This window comes from Syzygium oleosum, unplaced genomic scaffold (genome assembly GCF_021117445.2).
Source record: "Syzygium oleosum isolate NSW1041296 unplaced genomic scaffold, Sole_v2.1 Sole_v2.38, whole genome shotgun sequence".
NCBI classification, from domain to species: domain Eukaryota; kingdom Viridiplantae; phylum Streptophyta; class Magnoliopsida; order Myrtales; family Myrtaceae; genus Syzygium; species Syzygium oleosum.
In genome coordinates, this window is record NW_026607522.1 from 1,796,428 (window position 1) to 1,819,479 (window position 23,052).

The following is a 23,052-nucleotide window of genomic DNA, read 5'->3' on the forward strand; positions in this document are numbered from 1 at the left end:
ATTTGAGGAAGTGTTCTTCATAAAAGTTGTTCATAACACCTTGAAGTATGACATAATTTAATTTTAGAATTTTTGAAGATCATTTAATGCCATTCGTAAGTCCATTTTTGAACCGAATTCAGTCTGTCGGATTTACTGTTCACCCGACCTTCTGGTCTTTCCGATTTTCTATAAATTTTTTCAGACCTCTTTTCAACAAACTTTATTCACAAAAATTGTTATAAACACTTGTGTCTATGACATATAAAAATTTCAAGGCTTTCCAAAGTGATTTGGGCACTGGATGAGATACATTTTGATGGTCAGGCGGCCTGACCGGACGGGTTGATTTTCGTCTAACTTCAAGTGACAAAAAGAGGTATTTACAGTTGGAACTGGGTTTCAAGTTCTTCACGGAAAATGTTTATCAAGATGTTTTATACAACATATCCAAAATTTAGAATTTTTGGAGTTGAATTACTATTTATTTAAAAAGGGATTCCAGAACTGTGCGCTGGCCCAGAATTACTCCGAATCTGTATATTCGGTTTTCCCTTGTTCTTTGTGGCTGAATGTGGCTGTTTATGGCTGAGTGTGGTGGCTGATTTGTGGTGCAAACGTGGGCTACATTGTGACGGTTCAAGGGCCGTTTTGTGTGATGATTTGTGAGATCGATTGGTGCTCGAAGTGGGGCTTAAATGTGTGATAGTTCGTGTGTGAATTAATGTTCGATTAGTGGCAATTTGCATTGGTTGCTCGTTGTTGAAGTGAGTGTGTTTGAGTGGCGGTTTGACTTGTGATTTTTCTCCATGTGTGATTTTATGCCTAAATTGCGTTGGACGTGCTGTGTTGGGGGCTAGGTTCGATGGCCTATCGAGGCCTTTGTGCGCTCGATTTAGTATGGTGCATTTTGTGGAAATTGTGGTGGATTGGATGTAAGAACGGACTTGAGACGTGCTGACGGTGGTCTGTAGAATGAAAGTTGACGGACTTGGGACGTGTTGACGGCGGTCCGTGTGAAAGCATGAATGGCCGGTGTGCCAAATGGATGCGGGCTTGAGACGTGTTGACGGTGGCCTGTTAAAGGTGTGTTGGACCGGAATGTGTTTACGTCGGTCATTGGAATTGAGCCCGGATTGATCGGAGGGCTACGGACTTGGGACGTGTTGACGGCGGTCCGTGTGAAAGCATGAATGGCCGGTGTGCCAAATGGGCTTGAGGCGCAGTGGCGCGGGCTGTGAGAATGATCCTGAGGTGCAGTGGCGCGAGTTGTGAGATGGTTGGTTGGGCACGTGTGCGAAATGTGATTGGTTGGATTGGCTTGAAGTACGTGTGGATGTTTGGTTGGATTAGTTGGGTGCGAGTGTGGATGGCGCTTGAATGAGTGTGTTATATTATCGGGATATTATTTCATTGTCATGATTTGACTAACGTGTAGAGGTGATGTGTGGATTGAGGCGAGGTAAGTGCGTGGATGTGAATTTTGTACGTTACTTGTTAGATTGCAAGTAAGACTTGTCTGGGTACGCATTGGCCTAGGTAGGGTTTAGGGTGTTGCTTATTGAGACTCGTTCTCATAGTTATTATATAACCATTTCAGACCCCCGACTCCGACCATGAATGGTCCGTCACAGCGTTTTGGGATCCCGAGGAAGAGCCGTTAGAGCAAGATCCCGAAGAGGAGTCCATGGAGTTGGTGGACCCTTTTTGTATAGCTAGGCTAACCTACCCGACCACTTGCCCTTTTTGATGATGGTGGTTTTAACCCTAGTAGCCTTTGTATGTAAGGTTGGATTTTGTAAGTGCGTGCCGTTGAATGAAATATGTGGTTCATTTGTTCAAGTGTTCTACTACCCTTGGTCTTTAATCTTGTCTGGGTGCTTTTAATCGTTTCCGCTTGCGCTTTATGTTTTGATGTTCGCGTGGGTCGGCGACGAGTCCTGGGACGTCGCATTTTCAATACGACCACGGAGGGATGTTGCGGGCTCGGTGGGGTTCGGGGCGCGACATTAGTGATTTGTTTTCACCGGCATTTTCATTGCCTTTAATCACGAACCTCGGACTCGACTGCTGTGGGTCCTATATGCACATTGATTTAGGCCTCATCTTGTAATGTGCGTGGATGATGAGAATTCCCCTCAAGCTTGTCCATCTCCTGTGGCTGATTTCAAGCTCTATGCTTTCATAAGCATTGGCAAAACAGCTAAAGGCTTGTTTTTATTTTTTTGAATCCAATCTCATTTCAGACGCATGCTAACAATGTTTTTTGGTCCGAAACATATGAAATTTTCACACTAATTACACATAATCTTTTATAATTTTTTTAATACTTGAACTATATTTTAAATTTTAACAGAGAGAAAAAAAAATTATTTTTGCTTTTTTAAAAATTACAAACAAACAAGTCCGAAGAAATTTCAGCCAAGCCAACTCTTATCATCATGATTATTTTCTTTCATTATATTTTATTATGTGTCGTTTGTGAAACCAAACTAAGTATATGTAATACATACATATTTACATATAGGCACATACACACACATCAATCAATAATAAAAAACTTCATTAAAATGGAGTTAAATGGTTGGCCCACATCATCACAAAGTTCCATCCCGTTCCACTTTCCTTAACATCAATTAGACATATTACTATAGAATAAAGTAGAGGAAGACTCAATCATCTAATTTAATCTAATATAATTTTTCTAGAACAATATATCAACATTAACTTGCCTTACTTATTGAATTAGATTATGTAAGTATACAATAATTATAGATAATATAAAATATTTAAAATGACAAACATTGATTGCAAAACTCCAATGTACATACATACTTTCCAACAAAGTGGGAAAGAACTTAATCATACCATTTAATCTTTTACATACAAGAACAACAACATCGACTTGCCTTACTTATTAAACTGGACGTGATCTTTTACATATCTAGCAAACTTGTCACTTTCGTCCCAATTTAATTGTGGTCCTAACTTCCAAACTCAGCTCTCTCAATATCCACCGGATATGTAAAAGATTACATCCTACCTTAACGAGTGAATTGATGGGGTATTTATGGTAAGAGGATCAAAATAATTGCTTAACAGGATTATTTCATATGGATAGGCTGCTACTTGTCAAGGGAGACTCAAGCCAATTGTATACAGCCATGTGTCAAAAGGACATAGGCCAACACCAAGCCCAATAGAAAGGTGTAGGGAATAGGTAGGGCCATTCCTAATGAGTCTTGCTCTCAGCTTACTAAGTCCAAACTCTCCAAAATATATCAAACAAATAAAAATAACCTAGGATCATGCCACTTATCTCAAGTCATTCTTGCATGGAGCAATGCTCATTTGAAATAACCTGTAACAAGTTCCAGATAATGGCATTTGTTAGTAAATTTAGGTAATTGTATAAAAGAATGATATATTTATTAAATATGAAACCAACCCTACTTGAGAGTTCATCAAAATATGCGAAAAGGATTGTCATGCATGGAGAAAATGCATAAAAGGTAATGACTAAGACACATTCCTATTATTGGGGGGATGATAAGAATGTTACAATATAACAAAAGTAGATGCGCGACGTGCACAACACATTATTGTGAGAAGACTACTCATACTTTGTATAAAAAGAAACAATTATTATCATAATAATATAATAATTGGTGCATTTTTTTAGTGTAAAAAGAATTATAAAAGTTGCTGTAGTAAGTAAGAAAAGCTTGCCTATTTGTCATTAATAGAAAAAGCAAAAATAACTTTAGATTAAAAAATAGATGATCAGATAGGAAATTCAGCAAAGATTTGATTGTATATATTGAGTAGAGCTAAATTAGAAGAAGAATATGTTGGGGGATAGAAATAAGAGCCAGACTTAAAAGACAAGAGAGATGACTTGTCTTATAGTAGTTGTTAAAGAAAAAATACAAATTTCAGTTATTTAAAGGATTTCAAACTAATCGATATGATTACAATAAAAAACTGAAATAGTAAAAGATTGTGTACAGATATAGGATTTTACTTTGCATAAATGTGCAAGTTTTGGAATTGTCTAATATGGGAAGAGCTTTAAGGCAGTTTTATTTATTTATTTGGATAATAGGAAAAAATAAAGGAAGGAAAAAAAATATAGAAGCATTGATAATAGGAAGCAAACGATTTTGTGAGATTAGCAAGGAGAGTGAACTTCCTTAATCAAACCGTAATGTTTTAGTAAAATAATAGCAATAATGTCACGTGACAATATGAATGAGAGTTTTGAATTGAGATGTGTAGTGTTGGCATCAGAATGTGAACAAATCTGTTATGTTACTTACACGTATAGAACTTTCTATATTCCTAGAAAGAATTCCTATCCTAATGTGTATTGCACATGTGTAACTATATATTCCCATATATATTGGTTGCTAATTAATCGTAGCTCACATCTCACGGTGCTTGAATATTAAAGCAAACTAACATTCCCTAAGTTTATAACGTAAGCTTAGTTACTAACTTTGTCATACATTAAATCCATCCCAAGAATATAAAAAATGATTGGTCATCTTTTGACAAAAAGGTAAAGAATGACGCCTTTAAAAAAACAACAGTTTTCTTGCAGGCATCGGATGCGACTTGAGTGGGTTTGCATTTTTGGTTGAGGCTTGCGTGGATGATCAGAATTCCTATCTATAATAAGCTGAAGTCGGTCATAGAGTTGATAATTAGATTTGTTAGGCTTTTGATTTGCTAGTCTCCGATGAGCATCAACATTAACTTGTTGTACATGTCGTGAGATGTCTCAAGCCTTGGACCTACTGCACTAATATCTTTTGATTCACAGAGAAACAAAGAGAACAAAAATGGCGGAAGCTGTCATCGTCGGTATTGCTGGAAAGATCGTTGCTTATCTAGGTCCTCAAGCACTAGAAAATGTTGGAAAGTTATGGGGCGTTAAGCAAGAACTTGAGGTGCTCAAGGACGGTGTCTCCACTCTTCAGCAAGATCGGCCCATGCGTAAGAGCAATACCACCCGAGTCCCCAAATTAAATTTTGGGTTGATAAACTGAAAGAAGCTTTCTACGATGCACAAGACGTGCTTGAAGAATTTAATATAGAAGCCATGCGACTAGAACTGAGGGGCCACAATGAAATGATGAAGGAGGTAAGGACATTTTTCTCAAGTTCAAACCAGCTTGCTTTTAAAATGAAGATGAGTTACAAACTAAGAGCAGTTAGGGTGAGAATCGACGCCATTAAGGCTGATAAGGGATTCCACTTGGATGAGCGCCCCGAGAGAGAGTGGAGGAAGAGAGAAGAGACGCATTCGTTTATACGTGAGGGAAATATTATAGGGAGAGATGAAGATAAGAAGGTGGTCATGGAATTTGTACTTGGATTCGGACGTGCAAGAGAACGTTTCCATCCTTCCAATAGTTGGTATTGGGGGGCTTGGAAAAACAGCTCTTGCTCAATGTGTGTATAATGATAACATTGTCAGTAAACATTTTAACTTGAAAATGTGGGTTTGTGTCTCTGATGACTTTGACATCAAAAAAATAGTGAAAAATATGATAGCTTGTGCAAAGACGAAAGAACCAACCGAGGTTGCGATGGAACGGTTGCAAAGTGAACTGAGGGGAGAGATTGATGGAAAGAGATACCTCTTAATTTTAGATGATGTGTGGAATGTAGAACGAGAAACATGGCTGAGCTTGAAAACTTTATTGTTGGGAGGTGCTGGAGGAAGCAAGATCCTCATAACTACACGCCTTACTTCGGTTGCGAAGATCACCGGCACTGCTTCGCCTCATCTTCTCAAGGGGTTAGATGAAAGTGCGTCTCTTGAATTACTCATGCAAATGGCTTGTTGTAAAGAAGAGGAGATACAAGATCCTGACATGCTAGCTATTGGTAAAGATATAGTTAAAGAGTGCTCCGGCGTTCCATTGGCAATTCGAACTATTGGGAGTTTACTCTTTAAGAAGAGTAAGCACGAATGGTTGCAATTCAAAGAAAAAGAGCTCCTAGATGTGTCCCAAAGGGAACACGGCATAATATCAATACTTAAGCTTAGTTATGACCATCTTCCTTCACATTTGAAACAATGTTTCGCGTTTTGTTCATTGTTTCCCAAAGATTATGAAATAAAGAAGCAGACTTTGGTCGATCTTTGGATGGCCGAAGGATTTATCCAGCCATCAAATAGAAGTCCGCATTTAGAAGACATTGCTCATGGCTATTTCATGGATCTACTTTGGAGCAACTTCTTCCAAGATTTTCAAAAAGACGAGGAGACTTGCAAGATGCATGATCTGATGCATGATCTAGCCTGCTCAGTTGCCGGGACCGAGTGTTGGGTGGCATGGGATGACACAAAATCCATACACGAAAGAACTCGTCACGTATCATATGGTTCAACTTTCGATTTGATGGGTGAAATTCCAATCTCATGCTTGAAAGCAAGTGCATTGAGAACATTTCTGTCTACTAAGAGTCATTGGGAAATGGAACCAACGAGTGAAGTAGATCTACGCCAACTCATTCAAAGTTTCAAGAGGTTACGCGTCTTGGATTTGCATGAAAATAATGTTGAGAAGGTGCCAAGGTCCATTTGTAAGTTGAAATATCTCACATATCTCGACCTCTCTGGCAATTATAAACTGAAAAGGCTTCCTAAATCCATTACGAGATTGCAGAATTTGCAAACACTTAATCTTTGTGGTTGTAGGGCCCTTGAAGAATTGCCAAGGGATATAAGGAAGTTAGTCAGCCTTCGAAATCTAGACATAGATTATTGTGAGAAACTTAGTTATTTGCCACGCGGACTAGGGCAATTGAGTTCTCTACATAGGCTAACGCGCTTCATTTTGCCCCCAAAAAAAGCTCTTGCTAAGAATGGTTGTGAAATTGGGGAGCTAAAAGAGCTTAATAACATCCTGGGAAGCCTTTGCATTGAGAATTTGGGAAGTGTGACAGATGTCAAAGCAGAATCCAAGGCTGCGAACTTGATAGGGAAGCATTCTCTGGAATCTTTGGAACTTCAATGGGGCGATTCCGATATTGATGATTCAGTAATTGGGAATGGAGATGAAATGCTATTAGATGGACTGAGGCCACACTCAAATCTGCAGAAGTTGAGGATTAAAGGATATAAAGGTGAGAGCTTTCCAAGGTGGATGACGGATAGCCTTGTGTCTTCTTTGCCAAAATTAGTTGAGGTACGCTTCGTCGGTTGCGGAACATGTAAACATCTCCCTCCAGTGGGCCAACTACCTCACCTCAAGATTTTAGAGATTTCGTCACTGACTGAATTGGAATACATCGAGTCGGACCATTCATCCACTTCAGCGGCATCATTTCCTAGTCTATTGGAATTGAAGATCTATGATTGTATGAAATTGAAAGCCATGCCACCAGCTCCACATCTCGAGCGATTAAGCCTGTATTGGTCCCACCCAGCGTTGATAAATATGATAGTTGACCTTAATAAGTTGGAGAGCCTGGAAATATGGGGGATGGAGTCTCTAGAATGTGTGCCCGTGGAGTGCTGGAAATGTCTCGCCTCACTCGAATCTCTGAGCATCGGTTCATGTCCTCGGTTAACTTCCCTCTCACCACCACCACCACCACCACCACCACCACTGGGTACGCGACATCAATCCAACCTGGTGGATCTCCATTCTTCGGATTCTGAGGAGCTGGATTTATCCAATTACGTCGAAAGCAGCGGCGGCAACAACAACAACCTCATCTTGGAACTTCACAATCTCCGCTCCGTGATACTCCAACATCTTCCAAAACTAGCATCTCTCCCACGGTGGCTTCTCCAGGCCAGCAATCTCGAGCGTCTCTCTATCAATAGTTGTGAGGAGCTGGATTTATGCAAAGACGAGAGCGGCAACAACAACAACCTCATCTTGGATTTCCATGGAGGACTCCATCACAGTCTTCGGTCCCTGTGGATCGAACGCCTTCCCAAACTAGCATTTCTCCCACAGTGGCTTCTCCAGCTCAGCAATCTCGAGTGGCTCAGAATTTGGGGTTGCGACAATTTGAAGGAATTACCAGAGCAGATCGTGGCTCTTGAATCACTTCAGAAGCTTGAAATCATCAAGTGCCCCTCGTTGACGTCATTACCCGAAGGAATGCGAAGGCTTGCGTCCCTTACTCACCTAGACATCTCCGATTGCCCAGAATTGGAGAGGTGGTGCACGAGAGATGTAGGCGAGGACTGGGACAAGATCGCTCATATCCCCCACATAACTCACGAGCTCTCTTTCGTTTCTGAAGGTATGCGAGGACCTTTTCACCCAGATTTTTTTACATGAAGAATAATTCTCGAATTGTGTGTTTCGATTACTTGATTTGATTCTGGGGGGACATGGGCAGATCGTTGAAGAGAGGGGAGGACAGATCGCTGGTACAAGATTTGCTCATTTCCCGCACATATCTCACGATCCCTAATATTCTCTCTAAAGGTACGTGGGACCTTTTTTCATGAACAATTTCTCGATTCGGGGACATGGGACAGATCGCTGAAAGGTTTGGACATGTCCTTGAATGCAGGTATTCACAGGGTGTGGGAACATCGCTTTATCCCCATCCGTGCGAGAAAAACGAAGAAAAATTCATACTCCTCATCCAACTCCGAGCTCCTTAAATCTGGCTCGTGACTCGTGCTGTAGATATAGTGTTGCAATCTGTTTATTTGATTTCACAAGGAGTGAAATGCCTGCACAGTCCAATGATTCTGGAAAACTCTCGTAGATGGAGTGATGAGATGTTCCTCTCGAGAATGGTTTCTGGTTTACTTCCCTTAAAAATAACTTTTATGTCAATGTGTTCCCATAGAATCGGAGCTTCTGGCATAGATCTGCGCAGCAAATCAAGGGTATGAATGGCGACAATGAAATATGTAGCGTTTTTCTTTTCACATGATACATGCTACTGATTTATTAATTCCTGAAATCAAGCGATCCCTAGACCTGTTGAGCACCTGTCTAAACTTCCAAAGTGGAATTACTATGGATCAAGTACCGAAGTGATCTTATTGTTAGCATTTGACAGCAACACTGTGTAAACTAAAAGCTGCAAATGGCTTTGTATCACAGTAGAGTTTCTAAAGTCTCTCTATGAAGAATTTGAAAGGAAATGCAATGGTGGGGAGAGAGAGAGAGAGAGAGAGAGAGAGAGAGAGAGAGAGAGAGAAGGGAAATGCACATTCTTGGTTTGCTGTTCAGCCATTCTGCAGAGGTTCTCAGGTAAGTCCATTGCCAATTTTGAGCACCATCTTAAGCAATTGAGTAAATGTTTGACATTAAAAGAGGTCTTATGACAGTTGGACTCGGAGTCTATCTATGTCTCTACATTTTGATCACTGTGAGGTTGTCCTGCTCATTTTGTTTGGTTGACAAATGACATATTCTTCGTCTCTTTGTGACAACGATGTTTATAAAAGAAATGCGTTTGTGTGAGGCAGGATTAATGAGCGAAGCAGTAGTCTTTCTTGTTTTTTTTCTTTTGATAACTATCTTACCAATTTTAAGTATATGTTATGGACCTCATGTAGACTCGATTTCTCTTGTATCCACTCTTGTCTCAGATCCAATTTTGATGACAAATGACTTGTTTTGTTGCTCTGAATTTGTATCTTAGTTGTGAATGTTTGGTTTTCCTTATTTGCCGTCGTGCAAACTTATCTTCACTCAATTTCCTGATACCGTGACTTTGCATTTCCAGATTTCTTCCAGGTTCCTTAAACAAAACAAGAGAACTGTAGCTCTAGTAGGGAATGAGAAAATGAAGGCCAGCACCAATGTTAGGCATATTGTTATCCCTTGTACAAGCTCGGCTACATCTCAGGTTATCCCAGACATAATACGCTGTTACGGCAGGTTAATTGTTTCCATTTCCATTTCTTTAATGCTGTGCTCTTTTGTTGGTCATGAGATATACTACAGAGTCTTTAAACTTTCTTCTCTGGTTGGATTTTCTTTAGTGGAGGCCGTACCATAATTTTTACTGAGACAAAGGAATGTGCTTCTCAACTTTCGGGATTGTTGCCCGGAGCTCGGCCATTGCATGGGGACATACAGCAAGCCCAACGAGAGGTAAATGATGAATATGCAGAAACCCAACGAGGGGTAAATGATGAATATGCAGAATCTTTATAGGTATTATTTCATGTAAGAGTGTTAATGTCGTAACACACTGGAGAGGAGATGAAGAAAGAAAAGAAAGCATGCTTTGTTATACTGAATTACATGACTAGGAATGTTGGTTTACCTGCTTTCCAGTTGTCAACCACAGATAGTGGGTGACAATGTTGTGCGAGTTCCTTACTATGTTTACAAGTCAACCCACTTAATTTGCCTAGTAGTTCATTTCCTTGGAGAGTGCTGATTTAATGACGTGTGGTAGTTGCGCAAGCTATAAATGATACGGGATATAAATGTTACATCCAGAGGCAAAGAGATTGGTCTGTAGCAAAAAATTCCCTTTCATTATAAAATATTTTCAGTGAATAAAGGTGGCTGATTCTTTTAGTGGGGTGCCTACCCTCTTATTCTCAAGTGATGAATACACAGGTACAAGCTTCAATAGAATGAATTATTAGTATTTGTTTTTGGATCTGATTCATTGGTAGGTCCAGCATCATGACTGTGGAAACAATATTCTTTTGTTTATTTACAGGGGCTATCTGTTTAAGTGATGCGTTCCTTGTATGTCACTTATTCTCTGGCTTTGTGTATGCGAGTATTTCTAGAAATTAACTTTCACAATCTAGGGCATGTTTGGTTACACATAAGCAAAAGCCAAGAGTACTTCCCGCCAAAATTTAAAATATTATTTTAATATGAGAAAAACTATGAAAAATCATATCTGAATTTAAGTGTCAATACTTGAGTGTAGTGATAATTTCAAGACTTTAAGATTTTAAAAATGTGTGTGCAAGCCACAAGATATATATTAAGAAAAAACAAAATGTAAAAGTCAACCCGGCCACACGCTCGGAATGGCGACCAATGACCATCTATATTAAAACGGTTGAAACCTTTTTTGCCTTTTAATTGACAAATGACATGCTTTTCCTTGCTTAAACTTTGCCTCTTGAGTGCTGGTTACACTTGCTGGTTTCAGGTCTGGCAAGTTTATGACATTAGTGGTCACGAATGTGGCAGCACGAGGATTGGACATCAATGATGTCCAGTTAATTATCCAGGTATGCTGTATATGGTATGTTTTGATTTGCTGTTTTTCTAAATGCAGTCGTGCTGATAGTTGGCCTTTTTTTTTTTAAGTGCAAGCCTCCTTGGGACGTTGAAGCCTATATTCACAAATCTGGATGCACAGGGAGAGCTGGTAATTGTTCAACTTGAAACCTGCATTTTCCATAGTGTCATTATTTCTGCAGCTCGCCAGATGCTGAGGGCACTAATGTTTTCTAGGCAATACTGGAGTAGTTGTCATGCTGTACGATCCAAGAAGGGCAAACGTATCTAGGATCGAAAAAGAGTCTGGTGTAAATTTGAACACATGGCTGCTCTGCAGCCAAGTAATGCTGCTCAAGCTGCTGGCATCGAAGCTGCTGAATCAATAACACAAATTTCTGATAGGTACAGTCAGTCTTTTTGCTGAGTAGCTGAATCATTGCCTATAACAACGAGATGCTGATATTCTCCAAAATGCAGTGTTATTCCGGCATTTAAGTCTGATGCCGAGCAACTACTGAACACGTCTGGCATGTCAGCAGTAGAATTACTTGCAAAGGCTCTAGCTAAGGCTCCTGTAAGTTTATTTTTCACTCACGTCTGGTTACTTTAACAAAGCTGATTGCTTATTTTTTTCTTTAATCGCACTTCGTTGACATGCATCTCTTTTCCTTCTTTCTTTGGTTATTTAACAAATATAATCTGTACACTTCCTTTTTCAGGATTATAGTGAAATAAAGAGCAGATCACTGCTCTCGTCACTTGAGAACCATGTAACCTTACTTCTCGAGACTGGAAGGCCCATTTATACACCTTCGTAAGTTTTCAAGATCTCTGTCAGCAAAAAGTTGTGTTGCTTTGCAGTACTGCTTTGTAGATATTGCGTGGATGTGAGGGCAGGCCCCCTTCTAGCTTTGGTATTATATTCGATTCGCACCTGATCTGACTCTGGGCTTATATATCACTTCGATTTTTAGGTATGCTTTTGGTGTCCTGAGGAGATTCTTGCCTGAAGAAAAAGTAGAGTCTGCAAAGGATCTTACTCTCACAGCTGATGGAAATGGCGTTGTATTTGATGTGGCAGCTGAAGATCTGGATACTTTCCTTGCTGGTACTTAAACCACAGAACTCATCAGCGCTCCAATGTCAATAAGTGATGCTGCACCTTACGCACACTTTTCGTAGATTTTTCTATTATTATAGCAGAGTATGCTGTGAGTCCATCAGCCTAGTGTAGCGCTTCAATTAAATTCTCGTTATATGGGCAATGATTGATTTTGGTACTCCTCTGGGTTGCAGGTCATGAGAATGCAGCAAATGTAAGCTTAGAGGTGGTAACAACATTGCCGCGTCTCCAGGAGAGAGACCAGTCAAGAGGGGGAAGATTTGGCGGTGGGGCTGGTCGTGGCGGCTTTGGTGGTAGGGGCGCGGTGGTTTTTCTGGGGGTAGAGGTGGTAGGGGTGGTAGTTTCTCTGGCCAAAGGAGTGGCCCGTTTTCCGGTGGCTTCAGTGGTGGGAGAGGTCGCAGCAACAATAGATGGTGATAAAGTAATCTGCAGCCAGTTCCTTGGAGTCGGAGCTTCCCGAAAAAAAGGCATCAACTTATGTCGCATCATGCGAGATAATATTTTCTCATGTCGTTGCAGGAATTTTGGCCGATTTTTATGATTTTAGGAACGTAGCCTCGAGTGTTTGTAATGACCCACTGTAGGATAAGTATCTGGTACCGTGGTCCTATATTATCCTAATATATTTGGTATATTTTCTCAGTCAACTTAGTTTTCTATTTTCCTAATTTTTTGTGGGGCGTTTTAGTGATGTCTCCACCTCCCTATTTTTTGCTTTTGCTGCAGACGTGAGTTGTACGCTGGAGTACATATTCTTAATCAGTTCTATAGAAGAGTTGTTTCCTACTTTTGTGCTTTTCAATGGTGGAACTGCAATGATGCTCAGCCAGGCTACATTTTTTATCTTATACTATGTAATTCGATTTACCCATTTAGTTCCAAGGTTCAAGTTCGAAATGATAAATCTCATGTAGTTAAAATTAATTCATGACAATTTTTGAATGAATGTATGGTTCATCTTTCTCAAGGGTCTTTTGGCCTTTAAAGCCCCTTGGAGAAAGATGAACCATACATTCATTCAAAAATTGATATATAAATTGCGAATTTGGCTAAACGAATTTAGCCAAATTCGCGATTTATATATCAGACCGAGTCCAGTCCTTGAGAACGGGTTTTCCCTCCCCCAACTTGTCACTCATTCTGTAGAGATTCTCAGGTAAATCCTCTGCCAATTTTGAGCACCAACTTAAACAATTGAGTAAATGTTTGAAATTAGAAGTGGCCTTATGACAATTGGACTGGAAGTCTAATCTATGACTTCTCCATTTTGATCACTGCAAGGTTGTCCTATTCATTTTGTTTGGTTGACAATTGACGTGTTTTTGATCTCTTGTTCAAAACAACGTTTGCAAAAGAAATGTGTGCTGTGCAAGGTAGAATGAATGAACAGAGCAGTAGTCATTGTAGCCGTTTCTTTTGATGACCAAATCAATCACTACCAATGTTAAGTCTATATTGTGGACCTCATGTGGAATTGGTTTCTCTTGGCTCAGATTTTTCTTGTTCGGTGACTTCAATTGGTCATACTGATTATTGCTGTGTTCGGTAGTCTTACTCTGCCACGGTGATATCTGATGGATATTTTCGCCAAAGCCGTTGGCAAGGGTAATTTGCAATTATGCGAAGTTTGTGAAAGAAGAAAGTACTTCAATGTGATTGCCTTTTCATTGTGAGAGGAAAGAATTAGGTGCACAGTCAAGATTCACGAGTTGATCATCCATTAGATCTAATGAAATATCATAATAACATGTTTGCTGATTGATCCTTGGTAAGGTGGAATTCCATTAATCTCTTAAACTGTTGCACTCTGCGGTATGCTTCCTTCAACTATGTAACTGCCGTCAGTTTTTTACTTGTTCTCAAGCTCTCTTTCGGGAATGAGGCCTGAGAATAACCTTGAAATGGTTCTAAAAGGATAAGTATAGCTTTTCCACTGTTTTTTTTTAGTTTATTTTCAAAGGAGGATGTGGTAGCGTCCTTAGGGCAATTGATAAAACTCTCTATTTATGCTGCAAAATGTAAGTTTTTCCTATTTGAAACTGGTCTTCAAAGAGTGGTTTTCTACTTTTTGGCGCTAGCACTTGCTAAAGAGACCCTTTCTTCTAAGTACCCAGTCCATTTTTTTGTTTTTTCAAAACTAATTTCTCATGCATACCGGAAGGCCAAGTTATACAAACAGAGCTTTTCGTTTAACTATCTTCCATGAGATTAAGCTTCCAGGATTTTTGGTTCAGTAGATATGTCTATTACTCACACTGCTTTAATTTTTAGACTAGGCAGAAATGGTGTAGATTTTGGCACCAATGACACAATGCCAGTTGAGGATCACGAAGGAATCACAAAGCGACAGTCCCATGACAGCAAACACATGGATTTCTCTCTTGCTAAAACAGAAGAAGAGTGGAAGCACCAAGAGCTTTTCTAAGTTTAGGGTGTATGCTTTGAAGTCTGAGAACACTACTATTACAGGCTTGAGAGTCTTCTTAACTTGAACGTCATGCCCTACACCGATCCGATAGTTGCAAATCACATTTGGTATGTTCTAATGCCTAAAACCTTTAAGTGCGGTGCACAAAAAGATGAATAATACTTGAACTATTCTGTACTGAGATTAGAAGTTAGAATTTTTCTTCAATCTACCATCAGAATAAATATGTCATGTTTTATGCACGTTCAATAAGTGACACCTTTTTTTTGTATTTCAATTTCTACACTAGCAAATCTTGTTTAACGTTTTGATGTAAGTCTAAATATGAGACAGGATCGGAGGTTCTGGCATTGATATGGGCAGCAAATCAAGGGTATGAATGGCGACAATAAGATATATTGCCATCTCGCCTGTTTTTACGAAAAAAAAACAAAGCACAAAATTGTTGCCATCAACTCTGGCTTCTATCGTGCAATGGGAGTACCAAGAGGGACCAAGCGTGGGAATTGAAGCGGGAGATTATATATGGTGTTCGAGATACCTTCTCGAGGAGAAATTACAATTACTTGCTCAAGAAAATAACCGAATGTCATTAACGGCAAACAGAATTAAGTGCATACAGACATGTCCTACAGTTTCAAATACTTAATTGTTTATGTTGCTTATATGGCATAGAATAACTGAGCAAGCTGGTGTTGTCCTCGTGTTAGATCCGTAGCCAATGGAGGTTGCTGACTTCTTTATCACCATTTACGCAACATATTATCCATAAGTCGATAAAAATATTCTCTTCCTTCTAAGGGTGAATGGAATGGTGCAGGATGCCACACTAACTACAGGTTACACCATAAAAATAACATGGACTTGATTAAGTTTTTCTTTTCATTAAAGGACTTTAATAGTGTTTTTTCTCCGTGATTTCTATAGTACCAAAAGCATGAGTGAGAGGGAGGCTTTGAAATGATAAAGAAGGCAATTCTGAATCTCTCTCTTCGCCACGAGGAGCACATTAGCGCCTACGGAGAAAGAAATGAGAGAAGTTTGACAGGAAAGCATGAAACAGACAACATCGACATATTTTCTAGGGTAATGCTCAGAAGAAGCACACCAGCTGCGAGTCAAATTTCAAAGATTGCCCATTAAATTGAACTCAAATATTGTTATGATGCCTGAATTATTTGAATTCTGCTATGCAGGGACTTGCCAACCGTGTTTACTCATTCTTTGTGGGTGGTGACCTTGAGAAGCAAGGAAAAGGTACTGTAACAATGGCCCCATCAGTCCCTTTCTGTGCTCTGTCTGAGTATCAATTAAAGACCCTTAACTTTCATGTATGATTCAAGAAAAGCTACCATAAAAAAATAGTACATAGAAAGTACTTATTGTTCTTTTTGGTCTCAGTTGATTCTATGATTGTTACTATGAAAGAAGCCGTTAACTTTCATAAAGCATTCCCCAGTTTTGCTTCCTAAACAAATGTAAATCTTTACATCAGTCCTTACTAATCCGATATTTACAGAACTTTATTGAAGTTAAGACTTGGACATTTCAGTTCTTATAGTGTCTCAAAAAACTTTATGGAATGCTTAAATATTTCTGAATATAGATAAAACATAGAAAGTTCACCTTCCTTGCTCAGTCAATTAATGGCTTAAAATGATATGCAGGTTACTTGGAAGACTCCTGCCTCAAACATGGACCAATAACCTCGTCACTTGCTGAAACTACAATTTTATGGGAGCCCACCCATGAGGCTGAAGCTCTGCTCAAAAGCTAGCATTGACGGTCTAAAATGCAAGTTGTTGTTTAAAAAGGCCAAATGCATTAATCAAATCGGTGAGCATCTACAAGCTGAGAGATTGTGATCCCCTTTTCCTTTGGATTTAGGACATTGAGAGAAGATCCTCATGTAAATACTTCCTAGAGAAAGAAAATTAGGTGTCCAAGCTCACACCTAGTCTTCTTTACATTGGTTTCATCCTACATTCGCAAGTAGTCTCAATGTTTCGGGATTTGAGTTCACCATTACCCTTTAGCATCGTGGACATCTTACCGTGTTCAAATGGTCATATACTTAGATATTTTAGCGCAACTCATCCAAATTTTCATCATATGCTAAACTCATCCAATTTGTCATATTCAACTTTCTTTTGAATGAAAGGCATATTGACTTCTGATTCAGTAAACATGAGATGCACCAGTTTGCTTCATCTCTTCCAATGTCTCACCAAGAGAACTTTGGGAAGTATAAACAGACCGCAATTTTTGGGGTCGCGCAAGTTTGTCTGTCCAACTCAGCAAATCTTTTTTCTTTGCGAGGCAAAGAAATGTTCTCATTCACATGGAAAGTGCAATATATACATAAAAACAGCAATTTGGCAATACCTAACATTTTGCTTCTACATAACTAAAAGTTAACTCTTCTCCTCAAAGCAATTCGATTGTCTTATTCAACAATAGAACAAATAATTAACAATGATATTGATGCTAACTTATCTATCTTGCCGTGTCTAGTAGATAGAAAGTTTGTGAAGTAGGATAGCTGTTTCTATGGAAATATAGATCAGAAGACACGCGGATTGGACTTCTCAGACGATTCCCAAGTCCGGTTAAGGGAAGAAACTGCAAAGTTTTCTGTAGTTCATATATTTATGAAACTGCTGGTAAATTTCTAATAAGGTTGATAAAAAAAAATACTCTGACATCGGCTTGAAAGAAAAAGTCACGAAAATAATGAGAATTATGTTCTCTTTGCATGATTTCAGCAAGTTTCAGTTGAAGTGTATCAAGTTAAGAGTATACAACTGAAAAGAAAATGTAACTTGAATTTTACTAGGGGAGATCATGATTTATTCTTGATCTATAATTTTTACTAAGCACTAGGCATGTTCAGATCTCAAATAATATTCAAGCTCAGGTTTCAAGTCGAGGCATCAGGAACCAATGTTAACATATCATACCATACCAGTGTTCCTAAAAATTTTCTAGGTTGTCATATATGATATGAACTTGGACTCTATGAAGCACTTGATCAGGCAAATCTCAATTCATGCATTTCTGAATCTTGTCTCATTTCAGGTGTTGTGCATCAGCTTCAGCCTTATTAGTCTAAGCTATATGTCAATGGCAGTCTTGAGCTACTTATCTACCCACAAGCAAGTTCAACTCTAAGCTAGCTATATACGCCACTTGGTCCCTCGGCCAAATATTCTCTTATGGTTTCTCCTGGTGAGAGTAGCCTAACTTGCTATGACAAGAAGAAGCTCATCGTTGCTGCCATAAGGACAAATGCATCTGCCAGCACAACAGTGATTGCCCTAGTTTTCTCATATATTGAAGTGCTAATGGACAGATATCCATTAAAGAGCTCCTCGTGCATCTTAAAAAACAAATTATGCTGCTTCGTGAGCCAGTATCACATATACAAGTGAGAGTCTCTGATGTACTTCTGTGAGATATTTCATTTTGCATTGTCTTCATCAGTATTACTCTTCGTAACTAAATTGTAGTAGGAGAGATATTCAGCACACTCCAATATAGTGGAACATTTCAACATCGTTGAATAATGGAAGTTTGTCGGCTATGATATGTCCTATTAAAGCCGCATAGGGAAAGCAAATGTATGGTCAAGAAATAAGATGAAATAGGAAACATGATACAAGAGATCAGCCACATCATGGAATGTCATATGGCATTTCCAAATATTGCTGGAAAAATCATTGCCACATAGCAAATCCACTGAGTAACTTTTTGCAACCACAACTGAGGTGGTAGAGTGTAATTGATTGTTGAATCGGGCGTTTCTATTAGATGAACCTCACTTTTCCTTTTATGTTCATGTAAGATTATTCAGGGTGAGGAAAAATTGAAAAGCAAATCACCACAACTCATGTATATCATTAACTTCACTATGAGTAGCTCATTAAAAGGTTAGACAAGCAGGTGTCTCGTGCTAACTTCTGCACCAAAACTTAGAGTCATCCATGTCTCCCATTCCTTTTGCCAAAGTTACACCAAAGAGAGAGAGATTGTATATCTCGGAGGAAATTACACCGGAGCACAGGTCTAAAGGTTCTTCAAATATAACGTCAGCTTCTCAAAGACAAACAGTCAGGGGGCTTGTGGTGGCTTCCTCCCGCTGGACGTTTGTTGAAATTTGCCTTTTGAAACTTCAGGTACAATTTTATTGGAAGAATATTTTGAGCACAATTCCTCGTTCGCTCTCGTCAATCTATCCCCTCCCTTACCCCTAGCCTCTGAGGTGAGATAAACAAAAGAAACCAACAAAAAGAACGAGCAGAATGCATATTTTCATATCCGCATAATTTCACTTCTGATTGAGAAAGCTTTATACTGTATAAAACAAGTTGATGCCCTCTAGTTACAAAAGTCAGGCCTGCTGGAAAAGAAACCACAGACGCACTCCAAACTACAAATTTTTCCTAAACTTACCTCTGCCAGCATAGTTTCCTCCCACCCTCATGCATAATTTCATATACAAGTTTGTATTTCTCAAAAGATGTGGCACCAAACTCTACATATTTGGCAGCAATTTCACGTAGACTCCAGACCATCTTGCCTTAATTTTGTGGGAGCTACCTCCTGATTCAGAATCACGTACAGTGCCATACTCAGCACTCCTTGTCCACCTATGCAAGAGGTAGCGAGATGGAAGCTCCCTAATATCTAGAATCTGGAACAATCTCAAAGCATGTCTACACAATACACCCTCTGATTCAAACATTTGACAACCACAACTCACATCGAGATTGGCTGAACAAAAGCTAACGATATGTTTCTCATTCTCATTGCCGCACTTACGGATCAAATATCTACTGATGGCCCCTTGTTCATGAATCTTGGCACCCAGATAACTGTAGCTTTGTAAAAGTTCCCTCTGGAAAACTTTGAAAACGGAAAGGGTATAAAGCCTCCTACATTGCTCTTCCATCGGTTCATTTGTCTGAAAAAATGCCTGCAAGTTGAATGAGTTATAATCTTCTTTCCTTTCATTGCCACGACTTTGCTCCAAACCTTGCTCATATCTCACAACAAATTCTTCAAGTGGCATTTGAGAAATTAAATATGGGTCAAAAAAAGGCATCTAGACTTCCATCGATGGGAATTCCAGCAAAAGATGTTCGACGTAAGCACAGTGGAACCCGGTTTTCACGCTTTTCATACATTTTCTTCAGCCAAGAATTTTCCCTCAAGCTATATTTGCTGAGAAGAGCATCCCATGCAGCATCAAATTCACCAACTGTATGACTTTGATAAACGCACTTCTCATATTCATATTTACAATCACTACTCAGTGGACTCAAATGCTCTCGTTCTTTTGTCTTAATTTGCCACATGGAGAATCGATGATGACTCGAAGGAAAAACCTGTGCAATCACTTGCAGAATGGAATCATCATGATCAGCTATTATCGACTTGGGATGGCACCCTGACATTGCCTTGAGCCATGTCTCAAACAACCATATGAACGACTCCTTCGATTCATCATGCAACTAGAGGACATCCAAGAAGAACCGACTGCTTGTGGTAATTAACACCAACAAAAGTAGCAAATGGCACCACATAATTGTTTTGCTTATAGGAGGTATCAAAATGATGGCATCACCAAACTGGCTGCAGGAAAACCTAGACCTGTCATCAACCTGGAAAAGACTCCTACAACAACCCAACTGTACATCAACAGCATAAAAGAATCCAATGTCCTCAGCTTGTCGGTTCTGAAAGTAATTATGAAGCACGGTATACCAATCACTTCCTATGTTGTTCGCAAGCTGTTTCTTTATGAGCTCCCATTGTGCTTTTTAGCAATGTCTAGTTTTTCCGATGTTTCATTAATCTCATCTAAAAATTTCAAGAAGCTGAACCTCTCTTGGCTTTCATTTGCATCCCAAGCTCATGGTTATGCTCTAGTTGATAACGATCAACAATCCATCTTCCATTATCAAGCCACTTAATCCTCATAAATGCACCACACCCAACCCTAGAAGGATGCTGAAATCCTTCCTTCGAGCAGACAAATCTCCAAGAAGTAATTGAACCATCATTCTTTGATCGAAACAACTGACCGATACGAACTAATTCCCACATTCCCAGCATATGTATCATAATAATGGTATGCTTTGTTAGCTGAATCAAACTTTAGACCCACATAGGGCTCCAGTTTCACTTGTCCTTCATTCGCCCCTGGTTTAATGCGTTTGGCACTGACAATACTTGAAGAAGATGAGCATCCATTATCAACAACATCAAAGCTGTTTTATCCATGGCTTACGGCATAAATCAACTACTTTAGCAGTAGTTGCTGAACTTTTGCACCGGGAATTGGCAGGATGATTCTCCTCACAAGCGTCAAGATCATGATTATGATCTTTCGCAAATTGGTCAAGGACCCACTTTGCCAGAATCAGATTTTTTCACCCTTACGGATGCAGGGCATCCTGTCCTTGAATTAATCTGAAACCCTTCTTTCCAGCACACAAATCTCCTATTACAAACCAACCCATCAACTCACGATCGATACAATTGACCAGATCGTATTCTAAAACCCACTCGTGATGCATAATTGCCTTAGAATATACGAGCATCATCTGCGGTATCAAACTCCAACCCCACATATGGCTCCTGTTCAAACTCTTCTTCCCCCACCCCCATTGAAATCCCTCTCACATATAGCACCAACCATTCCTCAGTCTTTAAAACTGTTTGTTGACACTTAAATTTTGGCTCACTATTTAGAAATAATTACACAAAATTAGGGACTAAACTTTAGCCCCTGAAAAAAAAAATGTTAAAGTTAAATTGCACGACATTTAGTTTTAAGAACATTTACTAAGTAGCTGCATTTGCATCGGACCGGTGGCGGATAGTTCTGAACTTAATTGAGCCCGCATGGATTGGGAACTCGGCCAAGCCCGTTCATTATTATGGCTGAATTTTTGCACGTGGGGGAATTTTAAAATATATATACATAGAAGTTCACGATATTGGCAAGCGCAAAATATAAAACATGCGGATCTTTACCTTTGGAATAAACAGAAAGGCAATTGTGATAGGCTCGATACGAAGGAACGATCTTTAAGAAAGCCTATATTTCTAATTCGGTGCACTTGGTCAATAATAGAAGAACAAAGTACCCACAATTCATTCTTGACCGTGATGGGCGTTTAGGCACGTGTCCGAAAATATCCTCATTGATCTACTGGAGATACCCATAATTCCTTGGGCATTACTTTTCGGCCGTTTGATGGAAAATAGTAAAAAAAGAAGAAGAGCAACTTGGAAAGAAATATTCACGTGCGGGCATATATTATTTGAGCAATATATCTTTCTCAAAACAAGAAAGAGTATACTGTCAAGGAGCTTCACGCGTCCATAGGTGGAAGAAGAATGGGAAAGAGCAAAATTATAATATATTTCTAAGAGGAAAGAATATTGACTCCCTTATTCTGAAGGCCCAAGTCATCCCTGCTTATAAAAGAAGACTTATTAGAGACAAGGGGGGTTCGGACAATTTTCAAGGAGAGAAATAGCGAGAGCGAGAGAGAGGAACGGAGAGAGAGAGAGAGGATCACGGGTGGACTTGTCCCGCCACCGCATCCGTGTTGCCTCACTACCGTGTCTCCACCGACGTCGCACCCGCTGACGGCCAGACCTGTGGCCGTGTGTCACTGCTACCCCGGAGACACCATCCTTGCCACTACATCTGGTGGTCCGAGCTGCTGTTTCCTCCTACCGGCGCTGACAACGACGCCGCCTGCCGCTGCTGCTCTACTGTGCCGTTCAGTCGCTGTCCCCCTCGCGGCCAGACGGGTGGCCTTGAGGATCCCGCCACTGCTCCTACCGCTGCACCAACGCCGCCTCCCTGCTGCCGCTGTTCACGCCGCGTTCTCTCTCAGTACGATGCTCTCACAGTCTCGAAGCGAAGCCAGCAAGTTTTCAGCAGATCCTTAGCTGTCCACGAGTCCCATGACTTCGTCGTCATCACATGCAGAAGACGCCACCTTTTGATTTCTTTTGAGTATAGTGGTGGTCAAAGTCTTCAGTGGAAGCTTGGACAAATAGACTTACGAAGGGATTTGCACACTGACTTGGTGGCTCACCCGTGATCCCCAAGCTCGGAGGCCGTCATCCTTGTTATCACAGTGATCGTTCACCGCCGGTCCTTGCTCCTCCACCATCTTGTTGCCCCCGAGCCGCCGTCAGTCCACTCGCCATCATCCCGATCCGCAATCTCGGTCCGCGAGTTCAAATTTGGGAATATCCCGAAATTAGGTAAGAATGCTATCCGGTATATTTTCAAAATA

The 23,052-nt window shown here is 39.9% G+C and overlaps 2 protein-coding genes and 3 pseudogenes across 2 annotated transcripts; 4 read left to right on the forward strand and 1 right to left on the reverse strand.

Moving 5' to 3' along the window:
* Positions 1–8,801, forward strand: part of LOC115669015 (putative disease resistance protein RGA4) — a 63,740-nt pseudogene extending 54,939 nt beyond the window's left edge.
* Positions 4,824–7,542, forward strand: LOC130135842 (putative disease resistance protein RGA1). The gene is made up of 4 exons (XM_056305643.1): positions 4,824–4,977; positions 5,055–5,125; positions 5,316–7,405; positions 7,509–7,542. Exons 1-4 carry the CDS (start codon positions 4,824–4,826, stop codon positions 7,540–7,542), a joined length of 2,349 nt encoding a protein of 782 aa, XP_056161618.1.
* Positions 8,802–9,149: 348 nt separating the features above from the next.
* The window catches only part of LOC130135889 (glutamine synthetase, chloroplastic-like), a 44,332-nt pseudogene continuing 30,429 nt past the window's right edge, over positions 9,150–23,052 (forward strand).
* LOC130135843 (DEAD-box ATP-dependent RNA helicase 7-like) lies at positions 11,357–12,841 on the forward strand. Its single transcript, XM_056305644.1, has 5 exons — positions 11,357–11,579; positions 11,655–11,751; positions 11,897–11,991; positions 12,152–12,285; positions 12,474–12,841. Exons 1-5 carry the CDS (start codon positions 11,500–11,502, stop codon positions 12,839–12,841), a joined length of 774 nt encoding a protein of 257 aa, XP_056161619.1. The 5' UTR covers positions 11,357–11,499.
* LOC130135884 (protein FAR1-RELATED SEQUENCE 7-like) lies at positions 19,037–21,429 on the reverse strand (annotated as a pseudogene).

Bases quoted from the DNA above. Each gene is read 5' to 3' on its own strand.
- LOC130135843 (XM_056305644.1), top strand. From the start codon at position 11,500: ATGGCTGCTCTGCAGCCAAGTAATGCTGCTCAAGCTGCTGGCATCGAA. The intron at 11,580-11,654 runs GTACAGTCAGTC...TCCAAAATGCAG, and splicing joins ATAACACAAATTTCTGATAG to TGTTATTCCGGCATTTAAGT. The intron at 11,752-11,896 runs GTAAGTTTATTT...TTCCTTTTTCAG, and splicing joins AGGCTCTAGCTAAGGCTCCT to GATTATAGTGAAATAAAGAG.
- LOC130135842 (XM_056305643.1), top strand. From the start codon at position 4,824: ATGGCGGAAGCTGTCATCGTCGGTATTGCTGGAAAGATCGTTGCTTAT. The intron at 4,978-5,054 runs GTAAGAGCAATA...ACGATGCACAAG, and splicing joins TCAGCAAGATCGGCCCATGC to ACGTGCTTGAAGAATTTAAT. The intron at 5,126-5,315 runs GTAAGGACATTT...GAAATATTATAG, and splicing joins ACAATGAAATGATGAAGGAG to GGAGAGATGAAGATAAGAAG.